Here is a 15,071-nt window from a genome sequence, read left to right on the forward strand (position 1 = left end):
TGCCTGTCTTTTTTCCCAAATATTCAAACAAAGGGGAATACAAATTGCATTCATTGGATGTTCATAGACAATTACGTTTTTATATTAACAGGACAGCTGGCCACAGGAAATCAGATCAGCTGTTCGTTTCCTTTGCTAAATTTGCTCTGGGTAAAGCAGTGTCTAAAGTCACTCTGTCTAAATGGATTGCTAATTGCATATTGCAGGCATATGACACTTCAGGCAGACCTGCTCCTAAGAGGGTTACGGCTCATTCTACTAGGGCAGTTTCTACGTCAGCCGCCTTTAAGTCCCGTGTTTCGTTGGATGATATCTGCGGCAGCTACTTGGGCCTCGCCTCATACTTTTATTTCTCATTACAAGGTGGATGTTGTTTCTAGAGGAAGAGCATCCTTTGGCTCAGCGGTGCTCGGAACATCCTTCCATGATGGCGCCCAAGATTCAGGTAGCTAGGGACTCTGTCCCACAGGTTGCAGACGAATGAAGTCTTCCTACTTCAGATTTAGAAGTTATGTACTCACCATAACGCTCCATCTGAGTAGGTGACTTCATTCGATGCAACTATCCCTCCATCCCCTGACCTTTATAGAGCGAGTATTTATGCTGTTTTAGTATACTGTGGTCAGTATTTGAGGCAAACTCAATCTGAGGTCAGTCAGGGCGTGGCAAGGGGTTATGGGTAAGAGGGAGGAGCTAGGAGCTCGGAGCCTAAGCTTTTGAATTGCCGGCTCGGATCCGAGGTCGGATCCGATACCCACAGGTTGCATCCGAATGAAGTCACCTACTCAGATGGAACGTTATGGTGAGTACATAACTTCTAATTTCTATTCAGCCGTTAATATTACCATTTTAATTTCATCTTGAAATACTTGTATCCTGTTTTTTGTTTTTTGAATGCCAGTAAAATAGATTGATACTATTGTGGTTTATGTTACTGTTCATATTATTTTCACTGCTAATAATCCAGCCATTTGATGCAGGTGAAACAAGATACCAACCTGCAGTACTTGTTTTAATTTTACATTCTGTGTGCATGACTATTTTCTCTCAGGTTTTAACAGAATTTTTGTTTGCTGTATGCTACTAATAATGTATTTCATCTCTTTTATGATATTACTGTGTTAAGAGTGCAAGTCAGTTTCTGCTGTTTACATACATATATTCTGTGTGCACTCGTTTTTATATTAGCTTCAACATTTATGTATAATTGAATGATATGGCTAATGGATATCATTTTAAAACAGCATAGTAAAACAAATTTATTGAACATTTTTGAGTTGCTACTTACATGTACCTGAGCTTGAAGGTGTCTTTTTTTTCTCTTTTTTTAAGGCAAGAAGACTGTTTTTCCTCTCTGCTTTCTTTGTTGATGAAGTCTGCTCCATCCCTAGTGGTCAACACTGATCATCTAGTTCTAGCAGCTAACTTCGTCACACTAGGTCTAATGATCTATAGGATCCTCAGTAATTCATCAGGTAAGAGTCAGATTATTGTGGTGTTAAGCTTGTTCTGGGTCAAGAAACACAAAAAGGCTGTAGTATTGATTCTGTTTTGGAATTGTGACCTTGTTGGGCTGAAGCGGCTTGTATGCTCCTGAGATACTTAAGAGATTTTTTGTCTGGATCTTCGTGCTGCGGGTGATGTCACACTTGGCTGACTGGTTTAAGATGATTGATCAGACAAAGAATGAGCTTTCTTATGGTAATGAACTTCTGTCACTGGGCCGTGGGGTTGTGGGCAGTCTCCATCAGGATTCACTATAGGCACTTGAGTCCTAAGCATTTGAAAATCACTGTATCAAAGCCAAGGACTTGAACACCTTGTAACTCATGTTGGCTGCTCCTTGCACAGGAACTCAAATGTGAACTTGAGCATTCAGCTGTGCAAAGAGAGGGGGATTTTTAGGGTTAGGAAGTGGGGGGGTAGGGAGAGGAATTTTAAGGTTAAGGAGCAATCATAGAGTTAAGATTTAGGCAGGGGGTTTGGAGTTTTTGGTTTAGGGAGTGATTGGAGAAATTAGGGTTAGGGAGTGGAGGTTTGGGGTAAGGAAGCTGAGGATTTGGGTTGGGAACTGGGTGGGAGTTTTAGCATTAGAGTTTAGGTTCTGGTAGGACTGTTTAGTTTTGTATGGATGGGTGTAAGAAAGGCTGTGTAAAAACAAGAGATTGGGCTAGTGGAAGTTGAGCACTTGCTATTTGAAGCACGTGGCACTGAGCATGGGAATGAGCAAGTGTGTTGCGAGCACCTGTATATTATACCCTCCCCACCAATCTTTTGGTGGGTCTGACTTTCTGGAAACCGACATTTGGCAGGTGATGATTATGGATGTTTTGCTTGCTGACTGGGGAGTTCACCTCAGTCCTCACTGTGCGCAGAGATTGTAGCGCTCCTTCTAGTAGGAGGAGCTGTACATGTACCCTGATTACTTTAGAGGCATGCTGCCTCCACTGCCTCTCATTATGTAGTTGGACAATCCAGTCTGTGATGTGATAGGTAACCAACCAGGGGTTATGAATTCACACCACCTTTGCAGGAGGCATTGTTCATCTTGTAATGGTTCTCGGACGGGGTATGACTGCCTTTGTGTTCACATCAATAAAGAAGTGTAGGTGCTGCTCTTCCAGCCCTTTCCTGGAGCTGTGGATTCAGAGAACATGACTGATTTGGGTCTTCCAGAAATTGTGCACTCTGAGGTTAATCTTTGGGTCCTTGGGAGAATGAAGTTCCTCCCCGCTACTGCTTGGATATGAAAAGTAAAGGAAAGCTAGCAGTCAGTTCATTCCCTGCGGTGGCACTAAAGATTCTTGAACACATTTTCTCCATTCTCACAAGCTTCACATCTCATTGCATAGTTTGGAGAAGAAAGACCAAACCTTATTCTAGTGGCTCCTCAGTGGCTGAATAAGGCATGTATTTAGGCTCTTATGTCCCTGGTGATGAAGGAAATAATCTGGTCTGTGCCATGGCCCCCCACCCCACCCCCACCCCCACAGTAAGGATGACAGCCAGCTCCATTTCAGGGACTGATGTAGATCCATTGAGCCTACTGCTGGCTCAACTGTCATAGGTTATTGAGGCTACCAGAAAGCCATCTACTTCTTAAACTCATGCTTTCACTTGGAAACAGTTCTAAATTTGGATGGAGTGATACCCTGTACCACCTCAGTTTGTCACTTTTCAGGTTATTCTAAATTCTGTCTGACACCTGAATGGTTTAGGGTCTCTCATTATTCCATGGTCATGGTGCATTTATCAGCTCTTTGTCCTCATGAAATTTTTGAGGGCAGAAATATGGTCTGGCACTAACTGGTTATGCAGTTCTTTAAAATAGAACTACACCCCTGTGCTCTGTTGAAAAACTTCTCCACTATGGGATTTGAACTTCATATTTAACAGAGTTGATACCACTGTGCCACCGAAGAATGTTTCTCAGAAAACACTTTTTCCAGTGGCTATTGCCTCTGAATTCAGGATCATGGAGCCCTAGATTCTTATATATAGGGAACCATATCTGGTTATTCAGCGAGATGGCAGGAGGGGGATTATCTCTGGATGAACTCACTGAACCAACATTTCTTTCTAAAGGTGGTTTTGGAATTGTCCCTAAACCTGTCTGCCCAGATGGGCAGAAACAGGTAAGAGAGGGGGGCTTAGCTCTATAGATTTACACCAGTACCGCAGGTGTTGCCTGAAATGGATGAATAAGTTTAGGAAGGTGGACTGATTGATTAACTTCTTTGTGCCAGGAAGGATGGGGTCATGGTTGTTCCATATGGATTGCCAGCTTCATTGTCTTGTTGTGAGGTAGCAGTCTACTTAACGGTTAAAGCTGTGATATGAGTTCCAATGCTTTCTTCAAACATTTCTACATTTTGGACTTCTGTGCCTCATCCCGGTGGTCTTTTGTGCACATCTTCATTAAACATAATTGTCTCAGCTATGGCTGCAGGAATTGGACATTATTTGTGCAGTCATACTCTAAAGCTCAGCTACACTGCTTGGATTCTGCATAAGATTCAGCCAAACCAAGGACTTATAAAAGGAGAGGTTCTTAATGTCAAATATAAGAGATGTCATCTTACAGCATCAGTTGATCTACAAGAGTACCCTCCTTAGTGGTGCAGAATACACGGTCAGTCACCTGCAGATGAGTTTGTTTTTAAACAAACATGGCTGTTCAATTCCTGATGTGTGTGTGTGTGTGTGTGTGTGTGTGTGTGTGTGTGTGTGTGTATGTGTATATATATATATATATATATATATATATATATATGTATGTATATACACACACACACACATATATATATATATATATATATATAAAATGTATATACGCACACACACACATATATATATATATATATAATATATATATATATATATATATATATATATATATATATATACACACACACACACACACACACACACACACACACACACTTGTATATTACTTGTTAATGGGTAGGTATCATGTCTTCAGTGTTAGCCTTACTTTGCAGGAAGGCACTTGCTAGTGGTTTGGAGGGCAGACTGGCAGACTTATGGTTTGAGCAGACAACTTTGTGTCATAGTGTGCATACAAATGGACTCTGGAATATGGGATATTCTAAGATCAACCGGAATATGGCCTCTTCCAAGATCACCTCAAGGAAGGGTAACTGTAACAGCTAATTATAAGATTTAGCTATGATGTTGTTAAATGATGGGTTCGGATCTGATCCTTGTGTCCATCTCAGCCATTACTAAAGCTCGTGGTAACCAAAAAGCTCTCAAGCCCTTCCCTTACCCATAATGCACCAGCCATAAGCTACCTTAGATCTCATTTGCTGCTTTTCGCGAAAGATGTCGTTAGCCTAGCTCTTGAGTTTTCAAAGATAAGTAAAGTTTTTGTTCTTTAAAATCTCCTAAAACTTAATATATTTATTATATTTATTATTTATTTTATTTGACATTTGTTAACCGGGTTAGTCCAACTGGCTAGATACCCTTTTTCAGTGAAGACCCGAGGAGAAAAGCTCCAGACATTACAATATGAAAATAGACATTAACAATTTGAAAATTAACAAATGGAATATATGTAAATAGAACAGTGGCACAAAATCAACAAATGGAATATATGTAAATAGAACAGTGGCACAAAATCATCAGACAGCTTACAGTAAAGTAATGAACATATATACAAAAGGTATTCTTTTTTAGCAAAGATGCAAGTATAAATTACATACAACACATTTTTAAGTTCTGAGATATGAAGATGAGATTGTTTATTGTACTGATAAATAATTAGAGTGCAGATAGTTATTGAGAGGGGCTGTAAGATGACAGGGTTCTTGTTATTTAAAGATCCAACGGGGGGGGGGGGGCAGTAGGAGAAAAGAGACAACAGGAAGGTAAGGTTATGTTGGTTCAGAACAGAGACATGACCATGCCAAATGGGAGGTATCTTTTAATGCCATTTTGAAGGAGATGGTGTTAGTGACAGATCTGACATTTGAAGGAAGGTTGTTGCAAGCATTAGTAACAGAGTAGCAATACAGTAATTTGCCTATGTTTTTATTGGGCTTATAGATGTGCAGTAGGTTCTGGTCAGAACTACGAAGAGTATGGTTGGGGAAATAAGGCTGAATAAGGGTAGAGAGAGGGACAGAATGATGGGTCATGTAAGACTGAATGAGCTGTGATATTTTGCTATTTTGTTATAGGTGCTTTTTAGTTTATCCAGGAGATTAGATTGAAGGTTTGTAAAAACAGGTGCTGCATATAGTGTAAAGTGGGGAGTAGGTAAACTTGAGCAAGGGACATTCTAGAAGATTCAGTGAGAAATTTTTTGTGCCTATATAGGAGTCCAAGTTTTTGATTGGTCTTTTTAATATATAGCTGAATGGGGTGATCGAATTTTAGATGGTCGTCAAGGAGTTTTGTGTGAGGTTCAGTAGATATGACTGTATTGTCAAGTGCGGAGACAGAGAAGGTAGCTTTATGATGCTGAAGGGTTGTAGGGAGGAAAAGGAGGAGTTTAGTTTTCTTGGGGTTCAGTAAGAGTTGATTAGAAGTAAGCCATCTTTCAACTGAATAGAGGGACTGTTGAGTGAGGTTGTGTAGATGAGAGATGTTGTCAGAGCAAGAAATGATAGCAGAATCATCAGCATACATATTGAATAATGGTAGAGTTTGGGCAAGAAGAGTAGAAGATGTTAAAGATAATGAATAGTAAGGGTCCAAGGATGGAGCCTTGGGGCACCCCTGATTGAACAGATAGGAAGGAGGAAAAGGTAGTTTGCCATTTTACAGCCTGAAGTCTGTTAGAGAGGTAGCTGGAGAACCAGGATAGGGAAGAGTTGATTAGGTTTAGAGAAGCAAGTTTTGAGAGAAGTAGTCTATGGGAAACAGTGTAGAAGGCTTTAGATAAATCAAAGAACAAGCAGAAGACTAACTTATTATCATGGGAATGTGCAATGGTGTTTATAAAGGAATAGCAGTACTATGCTTTGGATGAAAGCCATGCTGAGAGGGGGTAAAGAGATTTTCCTGGAAGAGGTGAGTAAGAAGCTGCTGTGGATGCATTTTTCCAATATTTTTGACAATGGAGATAGTATAGTAATAGATCTAAAGTTGGATGGATCGGTTGCGTTACCACCCTTGTGAAGGGGAATGAGACATATTTTTTTCCAGATATTGGGGACTATGCTTTTAAGAATGGATCTATTAATTAAAATGGAGATGGGGAGGGTGATAGAGTTAGCAGCAACTTTTAGGAACTGAGGAGGTAAATTATCAACTGATGGTGGACAGTTTTTTAAGTTTAGAGAGATGGGACTTTATGTATATTGTAGATACAGGTTTGAGAGAGAAGGGACTAGAGTGTCAAGTGATGGAGGGGTTATGGTTGAGAAGAATATCGGTTTTTAGTCAGGTTATGGATAGAATCAATGAAGAAAGTATTGAGTTGGGTGTCAATATCAGTGCATGAGTTATTTGGGTATGGGTTGAGGGTAGATGGACATCTAGGGTTTAGTAGCTTATTCACACATTGCCAGAATTTATAGAGGTTGGAGTATGAGCAGTCTAGTGGTTTCTGAAAGTTTTGTTTGTCAAGGGTGACATGTTTTTTTGTTAAATTATGGAGCTCTCTATAGCTTTGGAGATCAGTGCAGGTATTGGATTTCTTCCATTTTTTCCAAGCACTATCTCTCCTATTCATAATAATTTGAGTGGCTTTTGTTAACCAGGTGGCAAAGTGAGTTTTGCACCTGAGTTTCCTAGTGGGGGCTAAGGAGTTGAGTTTATCTAAAAAGATGTTATTAAAGGATAGGGCTGCTTCATCTAGGGGGATGTTATGGAGTAAGGACCAGTTAATAGAAAAAAGCAGATGGTTAAAAGTGTCAGGGTTGAAGTTGTTGAGATTTCGACAGACTTTGTAAAGTTGGGGGTTCTGTAGCTGGGGTGAATTTCTACTAATAATGGTGGGATGGTGATCACTGAACATGTCAGGTAGGGTAGGGGGGGTTATGGTAGAGCTTAGAGTCAGAGGTGAGAATCCTGTCAAGAGTGGAGCTAGTGTTCATGTGCTTGTTAAAATGAGTAGGTTCAGTAATTTGCTGAGAGAAACCATAGAGATTGATGGAGGAATGTGGAGAGTCAGTTTCAATGTTTACAACACCCATAGTAATGGTTTCATAAGTAATAATTTGGGTGATACACGAGGGCAAGTTTTCCAAAACAGGGATGTTGTTGCCTGGGGGATATAAATGGATATGATAGCTAACGTCTTATGAGTGTTAATTTGACAGTTGGCTATGAGAATTTCAGCAGGTTGGAAATTGAGAGAGCTAATGGTGACAGGGAGAAGGGTGAGATGGTTAGAATAGAGAATAGCAACACCACCTCCTTTCTTTTTAAGGCAATCTTGTTGCAGGATGTTGTAGCCTGGAGGAAGTATTTCAGAGTTAGATATATGAGGCTTGAGCCAGGTTTCAGATAGGCAAAGAATGTCTGGAGTATGTGTGGAGATCCAAGCATGGAAGAGCAAGAGTTTGTTCAGGATACTTTGTATGTTCATAGACAGTAATGAAAGATGTTTGGAGAGAGTAGATGAGATTAACTGGGAATTAGTATTGGTGGTGCAATAATGGGGGAAGGAGGAGTTGTCTGGGAGAGAGGGTCTGTGGTTAGGTCCAGGTTTGGATGTATGTCGGCAGATAGTAGCAGATTTAGGAGAAGTGAAGTGTGAAAAACTGAGGGGCTGCCAGTTCAGCCAGATAGAATTTTGTGGATAATTCTATGTTATTGTAAATATTAATATAATCCACAGGCTTGTTTTACAAATGTAAAGAGAACTATATGTTATGAATAAACTGTAAGTTGTATTGAGCTTAAAAAATGTAACCACAGGGCACCCTGCTGGAAAAAAAGCTTTTAAGTAAAGAATTTTTCAACTGTGTTTGATCTTAAGCTTGGATACAGGATGTCTGCGCTAGGAAATTCTTTCTATTGTTTTAAGACAGAGATAATTACTAGATTTTACATGTTAAAGCGTCCTTTATTGCTGTGGCTTCCTGACAGGTGCAGGATTACAAAGATATGTTAAATTTTGAGTTCTGTGAGCCTGGGAAACTTCAGCAGAGATGTCAAGAATGATGTAATCTGAAATGACTCAGCAGTACTGTGTATTATCAATTTAACGGCTATCTCAGAAAGAAAGAAGAACATTTTTGTATCTTGTCTTGGATCTAGTAAGAACATCTACTCACCAGCACTTGCTTGCTCTGTATGCAAGTAGTATTTAGAACAGTGATTTCTCTTAGAGATAGATAGGAATATAGCCAGATTAGTCTAGCTGTTTTCTATATTTGTCAGACTATCCTACAATATTGTTGTAAAGTATTTCCTGTGGTTTCTGAACTCTGTAATGTCATTGTGTCGAAATAATAAGTATTGTCTTGTGTTATTATTTATTATTAGTAGAGATAATTTAAACTCTAGAGTACTTGCATGTATTTGGTGATACTGTTCAGATCCACTCCAGTAGCCTTGCTGTTTGTCACACTTACTGTTTGGAAAATAATAATATTGCACAGTAAAATTGGACACCCCTTGGTAAGATCCTTTATAGTAGCTGATAAGGGTAGTTTGTGGCAGTGGATTACTACCTTATAGTCTGGCCGGAAGGGGGCATAACTGGAGAACCTGTGCCAGCCTTCCCCAGGAGTGTATGTGTGTTTGTATATAAACCAGATCTCAAAGTGTGTGTGTGGCAGCTACGTGGACAGGGACACAAAGCATTGGTTGGACAGAGAGGGTACTGGAGGTTTTGGCTTCACTACTCAGCTGTGATTTGTACCCCATAGCTGTGCCAATGGGGAGTCTAACTGGGGATCTGGAGAGAAAGGGAGAAACCAGCCCCAGACTGACTGTTCTCTCTGTCTACTCTTAAGGGAAATTGGTACTTTACTATGTGTGTACTTGTTATCCCCCCAATGTGCATGCCCCTCACTGGTGCTAGTGGTGAGGATTGAGGCTCCTTGATTACTGGGCCAGTGCATGGGCATCACATATTAATTGGTGGCAGTGGTGGAATAGTGAATTCCTGTAGCTTGTGTGCAGTGATCACTGAAGGTGTTTTTGTACTCTAAATCAGCCACGCAGTGAACATTCAGAGTTCAGATCACAATTGTTTTATTTCTTTTGTTAGCTTAATTAGTCAGGGAGAGCAGGCAAGCGTGTCAGCAGAGGAGTATGGCAAGCTGACTAGGAGCCAGTTGGCTGAGATGTGCCAGGCTAAAGGACTGGTGCATGGAAACCTGACTAAGGCAGACATGATTGCAGCTTTGCTCACAGCTGCATCCGATAATAGCAACTAGGAGGACACTCAGAGAATGGACAGTTCAACCTTTCTAAAGAGGACATAAAAATCCATCTGGAGCTAAAGAGACTTGAGTTGGAGGCCAAACATTTGGAAATGGAAGCTGTGGAGGAGAGGCAGAGGCAACATGAAAAGGAGATGCTGACTCTTCACCAGAGTGATGGAGGTAATGGGGAAGGGAGTAACCAGACCCCAGAATTGCAAAAGGTCAGTAAATTTCTTCCACAGTTTACCGAGGGGGATAATTTTGATAGTTTCATTCATATGTTTGAGAGGCTATGTAAACAGTCTGATGTCAACCAAAGGCTCTGGGCATGGTTCCTGACCCCCTTACTCCATGGTAAAGCTGTAAATGTTCTTTACAAACTGTATGACAATGATTTCTTAAATTATAATGCTGTAAAGAATTGTTTTCTAGAATTTTTTAAGCTAACACCTGATGCTTGTGGGAATGGTTTCATGAGCATAGATGCAAGGCAGATAAAATTGTGTGTGTGAATATGTTGCTGAACTAAGCACTTATTTTCATAGGTGGGTGAGTGGATGTCAGGTCACCACTTTTGAAGGGCTGGCAGACCTTTTGGTGAAGGAACAAGCCCTTAGAACTTTGCCTGAGGACATGAGAATCTGGTTAGCTGATAGAAAATGCGCTACTTCAGATGAGTTGGGGATGAAGGGAGACCTATACCTAGCAAGCAGGGCTTCCCTGCACAGGAAGAGCACCCCCAGTGGGTCTAATGGAACCCATGCTGGGCAGCCCAGACTGCCCCAACAGAATCTTGACAGTAGCAGGCAAGCCACTAGTCCAGGTACATGTCCAGGACCTAGGGATAAATGTCCATGGAGGCAAGGTGGGGAACAAAAGGTGAGAGAGCCAGTAAGTGGGAAAGACAAAATGCCAATAGTAGGTTGTCTTGAGACAACAGGGGTACCAAACTACCATCCTGCAGCTGTCCTGATAGGGAAGGATTTTGATGAGGCAGTACCATGTGTTTATGCATTTACATGCAGTCAGGCTTGAAGACAAGCATGTGGGTCTGGTAGCCTGGGGGAGACCCAGTCAGACCGCATACTTGCATCCAGGACTGGCAAGGTGGTTACTTCAGGGAGGGAACTACTCTGTAGCAGTGAGACTGAAGGTGAGACATAGCTGCTTGTGGGTACTGATGTTCCCTTGGACAGAGAGGCTGCAAAGGCAGAGGTGAGTAGTAGTACCTAGGCTGACAGTGAGGCATCACTGTCAGAGGATGCCAGACATCCTGTGGAAGAGGGGCTGGGAAGGTCTACAAAGAGAGAGTTGAAACAGGCTCAGCTCTCAGACCTTACATTACAAGGCCTGATGCAGGTAGCTAGTGAGGCACCTGATTCTCAAGGGAATGGGGAATCTGTATACTGGGACAAAGGGTTACTGTATAGAGAGTGGACCCCTGAGGGAGGTGTAGAAGGTGAGAGGGTACAGCAGTTGGTGGTGCCTAGGGCTACTGTTTGGCACTTCCAACCATAGCCCATGATATTTCCTTAGCAGGTCATATAGGCATAAAACATACGAAGAGACATATTATGCAGAACTTCTATTCGCCTGGAATTTTCAGAGATGTAACAGGGTACTGCAGGACCTGTGAGCAGTGCCAAAAGGTAGACAAGGCAGGAGACAAGGTGAAAGCTCCTTTGATGCCTTTGCCTGTGATTGAGGAGCCATTTCAGGGGGTAGCTCTGGATATTGTGGGGCCTCTGAGTACCCGAAATTCCACAGGGAAAAAGTATATCCTAGTGGTAGTAGATTATGTTACAAGAAACCCTGAGGCAGTGGCTTTGTCCTCCATTGAGGCAGAAATGGTGACAACTGCTTTTAGATTTTTAGCAGGGTAGGTTTCCCAAAAGAAATACTGACTGACAGAGGTGCCAGTTTCATGTCAGACCTGCTGGCTTATCTGTGGAAGCACTGTGGGGTGAAGCACGTAAAGACCACCCCCTACCATCCCCAGACTAATGGTCTTGTTGAGAGTTAAACTCTACACTCAAGTCCATGCTACAAGCATTTGCAGACCAGTATAAGAGGAAATAAGACAAATATTTGCCCCATCTGCTTGCTTACAGAGAGGTTTCCCAGGAATCCACAGGTTTTCATCCTTTGAGTTGTTGTATGGGCATAAGGTGAGGGGGCCTCTAGATTTAATTCAAGATGAGTGGGAAGGTGAGTGTGAATCTCATAAGAAGTCTGTTGTGGTATATGTCCTAAACGTCAGGACAGGGCTCAGGAAACTCATGGACTTGGCCCAGGAGAACCTGGCAGAAGCCCAGCAGCAGAAAAAGATCTGGTATGACAGGAATGCTAGAGCTAGGGAGTATGCTGTAGGGCAGCAGGTAATAGTTCTCATTCCTATCAGACACAACAAGCTGCAGGCTGCTTGGGAGGGACCCTACAAAGTGGTAAGGAAGGTCAGTGATGTTAACTACATGGAAAAACTGCTAGGCAGGAGGCCGGGGCACAAATTGTACCATGTAACATGAAACCTTACCATGATAGGGAGGCCCTTGTGCTGAGTATTTGCAGTGGATTGGAGGAGGAGTCTGAGGGAGATCTTGTGACTGATCTGAGTGAGGCTCGGACTGACACCTCAGTGGAAGGGGTAGCAATGTCTCAGCAGCTATCTCCCACCCAGGTTCAAGAAATCCAAGCAGTGTTACAGGAGTTTGGGGACATGTTCACTGGGAAACCAGGTGCACCCACCTGGTGCAGCACCAGGTTGATATAGAGCCCCAAATGCCTATTAGGCAGGCCCCTTATAGGGTGCCTGAGAGAGTCAAACAGACTCTGAGGCATGAGATACAGGAGGTGTTGGAACTAGGGGTAATTCAGGAGTTCAACCGTCCCTGAGCCACCCCAGTAGTGCTGGTACTGAAGAAGGATGACAGCACCAGGTTCTTTGTGGACTACAGGAGATTAGTCACACAGAGTCAGGTGCTTACCCTATGACTAGAACAGATGAAGCCCTAGAGCAGCTGGGTGGGGCTGAGTATCTTACCACCATTGATCTTATCAAGGGTTACTAGCAGGTGCCATAAACTCCCAGTGCTAGAGAGAGGTCAGCCTTTGTGACTCCTTTTGGCTTTTATGAGTTCACAAAGATGCCCTTTTGGGATGAAAAATGGCCCAGCAACTATCCAGAGGCTGGTAGATCATATCCTAGCAGGAGCAGGAAGGTTTGCCCTTGCTTACCTAGATGATATTGCCGTCTACAGCTATTCCTGCCAAGAGCACCTTCGGCATGTCAGGGAGGTGCTGGGCAGACTACAGAGGGCAGGGTTAACCATTAAGCACAGCAAATGTCAGGTGGGTATGGCAGAGTTCTCCTTCCTGGGACATAGAGTGGGGCGTGGTAAGATCAGGCCAGAACCTGCCATAGTGGAAGCCATTCAGGCATGGCCTTCACCTGTTACCAAAAAGCAGGTGAGGGCATTCTTAGGGACAGCAGGGTACTACAGAAAGTTTGTCCCCAGTTATTGTACCATAGGTGCTTCCCTCACAGACTTGACAAAGAAACACAGGCCAGATAAGGTAGTGTGGACCCCAGCATTTGAGCAAGCATTCCAGAAGCTTAAAGAAGCTTTGGGAGGACCCCCTGTGTTAGTCAGTCCAGATTACAGCAAATAATTTGTTGCACAGGTGGATGCTTTGAAGCATGGGGTGGGGGTTGTAGTTAGCTAGATTTCTTCAGAGGGAGAAGAGCACTCCGTGGTTTATCTCAGTCATAGGCTTCAACCCAGGAAGGAATGCCATGCAGCTGTAGAAAAGGAATGTCTAGCCATAGTATGGGCACTGCAGGAACTTCAGCCTTATCTGTATGGAAGGAAATTCACTGTAGTTATAGATCACAATCCCTGAACTTGGTTAAATTGAGACAGCCAGCAAAATGGCAAGTTGCTAAGGTGGAGCCTAGGGTTGCAAGCATATGATATTTCAGTGCAGAACCGCAGTGGGATTAGCAATGCTAACGCAGATGGGCTCTCAAGACAGAGAATGGGGTAGGGGTATACCCAGATAGACTCAACCCTCTCAAGCAACGTTTCTCAAGGGACACTTGAAAAACTAGCTTGAGTTCTCGGTGGGGGGGGGGGGGTGAGAAAAACTGAGGGGCTGCCAGCCCAGCCAGTTAAAATTTTGTAGATAATTCTATGTCAATGTAAATATTAATATAATCCACAACATTGTTTTACAAATGTGAAGAGAACTATATGTTATGATTAAACTTTATGTTGCACTGAGCTTCAAAAATGTAACCACAGTGCACCCTGTTGGAATAAAGCTGTTAAGTAAAGAATTTTACAACTGTGTTTGATCTCAAGCTCGGAGAGTGGATGTCTGGGCTAGGAAATTCTTTCTATTGTTTTAAGACAGATAATTACTAGATTTTACATGTAAAGTGTCCTTTATTGCTGTGGCTTCCTGGAAGGTGCAAAATTACAAAGATATGTTAAATTTTGAGTTCTGTGAGCCTGGGAAACCAGCAGAAGTGTCAAGAATGATGTGATCTGAAATGACCCAGCAGTACGGTGTATTATCAATTTAAGGGCTATCTCAGAAAGAAAGAAGAGCATTTTGTATTTTGTCTTGGATCTAATAAGAACATCCACTCACCAGCACTTGCTTGCTCTGTATGTAAGAAGTATTTAGAACAGTGATTTATCTTAGAGATAGTAATATAGGCAGATTAGTCTAGCTGTTTTCTATATTTATTTCAGGCTATCCTACAATATTGCACAACATCACCACCACACTCCGATAGATGAACAACCTGGATCCAAATGAAACAAATCTTCCAGTAAAAACTGTTTTAATTCTAATGCCTCGGTGAAAACACCTTCTTGGAATACAAATCACATCAGACATCATGCTTATATACACACTATACATCAATTAAGCAAGTAATTAACTAAAATAAATAAATATCTCCCATTTCAACTTAATAGTTAATTTTGAAGGAGGTAATATATGTGAGGAAGTGTTAGAAAATAAAAAATCTATCAATTATAATTTAACTTACAAAGAATGGAAGGCATTGATAGAGCTCCAAAATAACAAGGAGCTAGTAATTAAACCAGCAGACAAAGGTAATCAAATTTTTGTAATGAATGCCATACAGTATCACAGGATATGTGTGGAACATTTAAATAATCAAGAAGTGTATGAAAATAGTGAAAAGTC

At 41.9% G+C, this 15,071-nt stretch overlaps 1 protein-coding gene across 2 annotated transcripts in view; it reads left to right on the top strand.

The window, feature by feature from the left end:
• The window catches only part of NCDN (neurochondrin), an 851,702-nt gene that overhangs the window by 712,716 nt on the left and 123,915 nt on the right, over positions 1–15,071 (top strand). For both annotated transcript variants that reach the window (XM_044059491.1, XM_044059482.1), the window contains exon 6: positions 1,333–1,475. In XM_044059491.1, the coding sequence (XP_043915426.1) occupies positions 1,333–1,475 (143 nt within the window). The remainder of the gene's footprint in view (positions 1–1,332; positions 1,476–15,071) is intronic.

This window comes from Protopterus annectens, chromosome 1.part2, assembly GCF_019279795.1.
Source record: "Protopterus annectens isolate FY-2018-M chromosome 1.part2, PAN1.0, whole genome shotgun sequence".
NCBI classification, from domain to species: Eukaryota; Metazoa; Chordata; order Ceratodontiformes; family Protopteridae; genus Protopterus; species Protopterus annectens.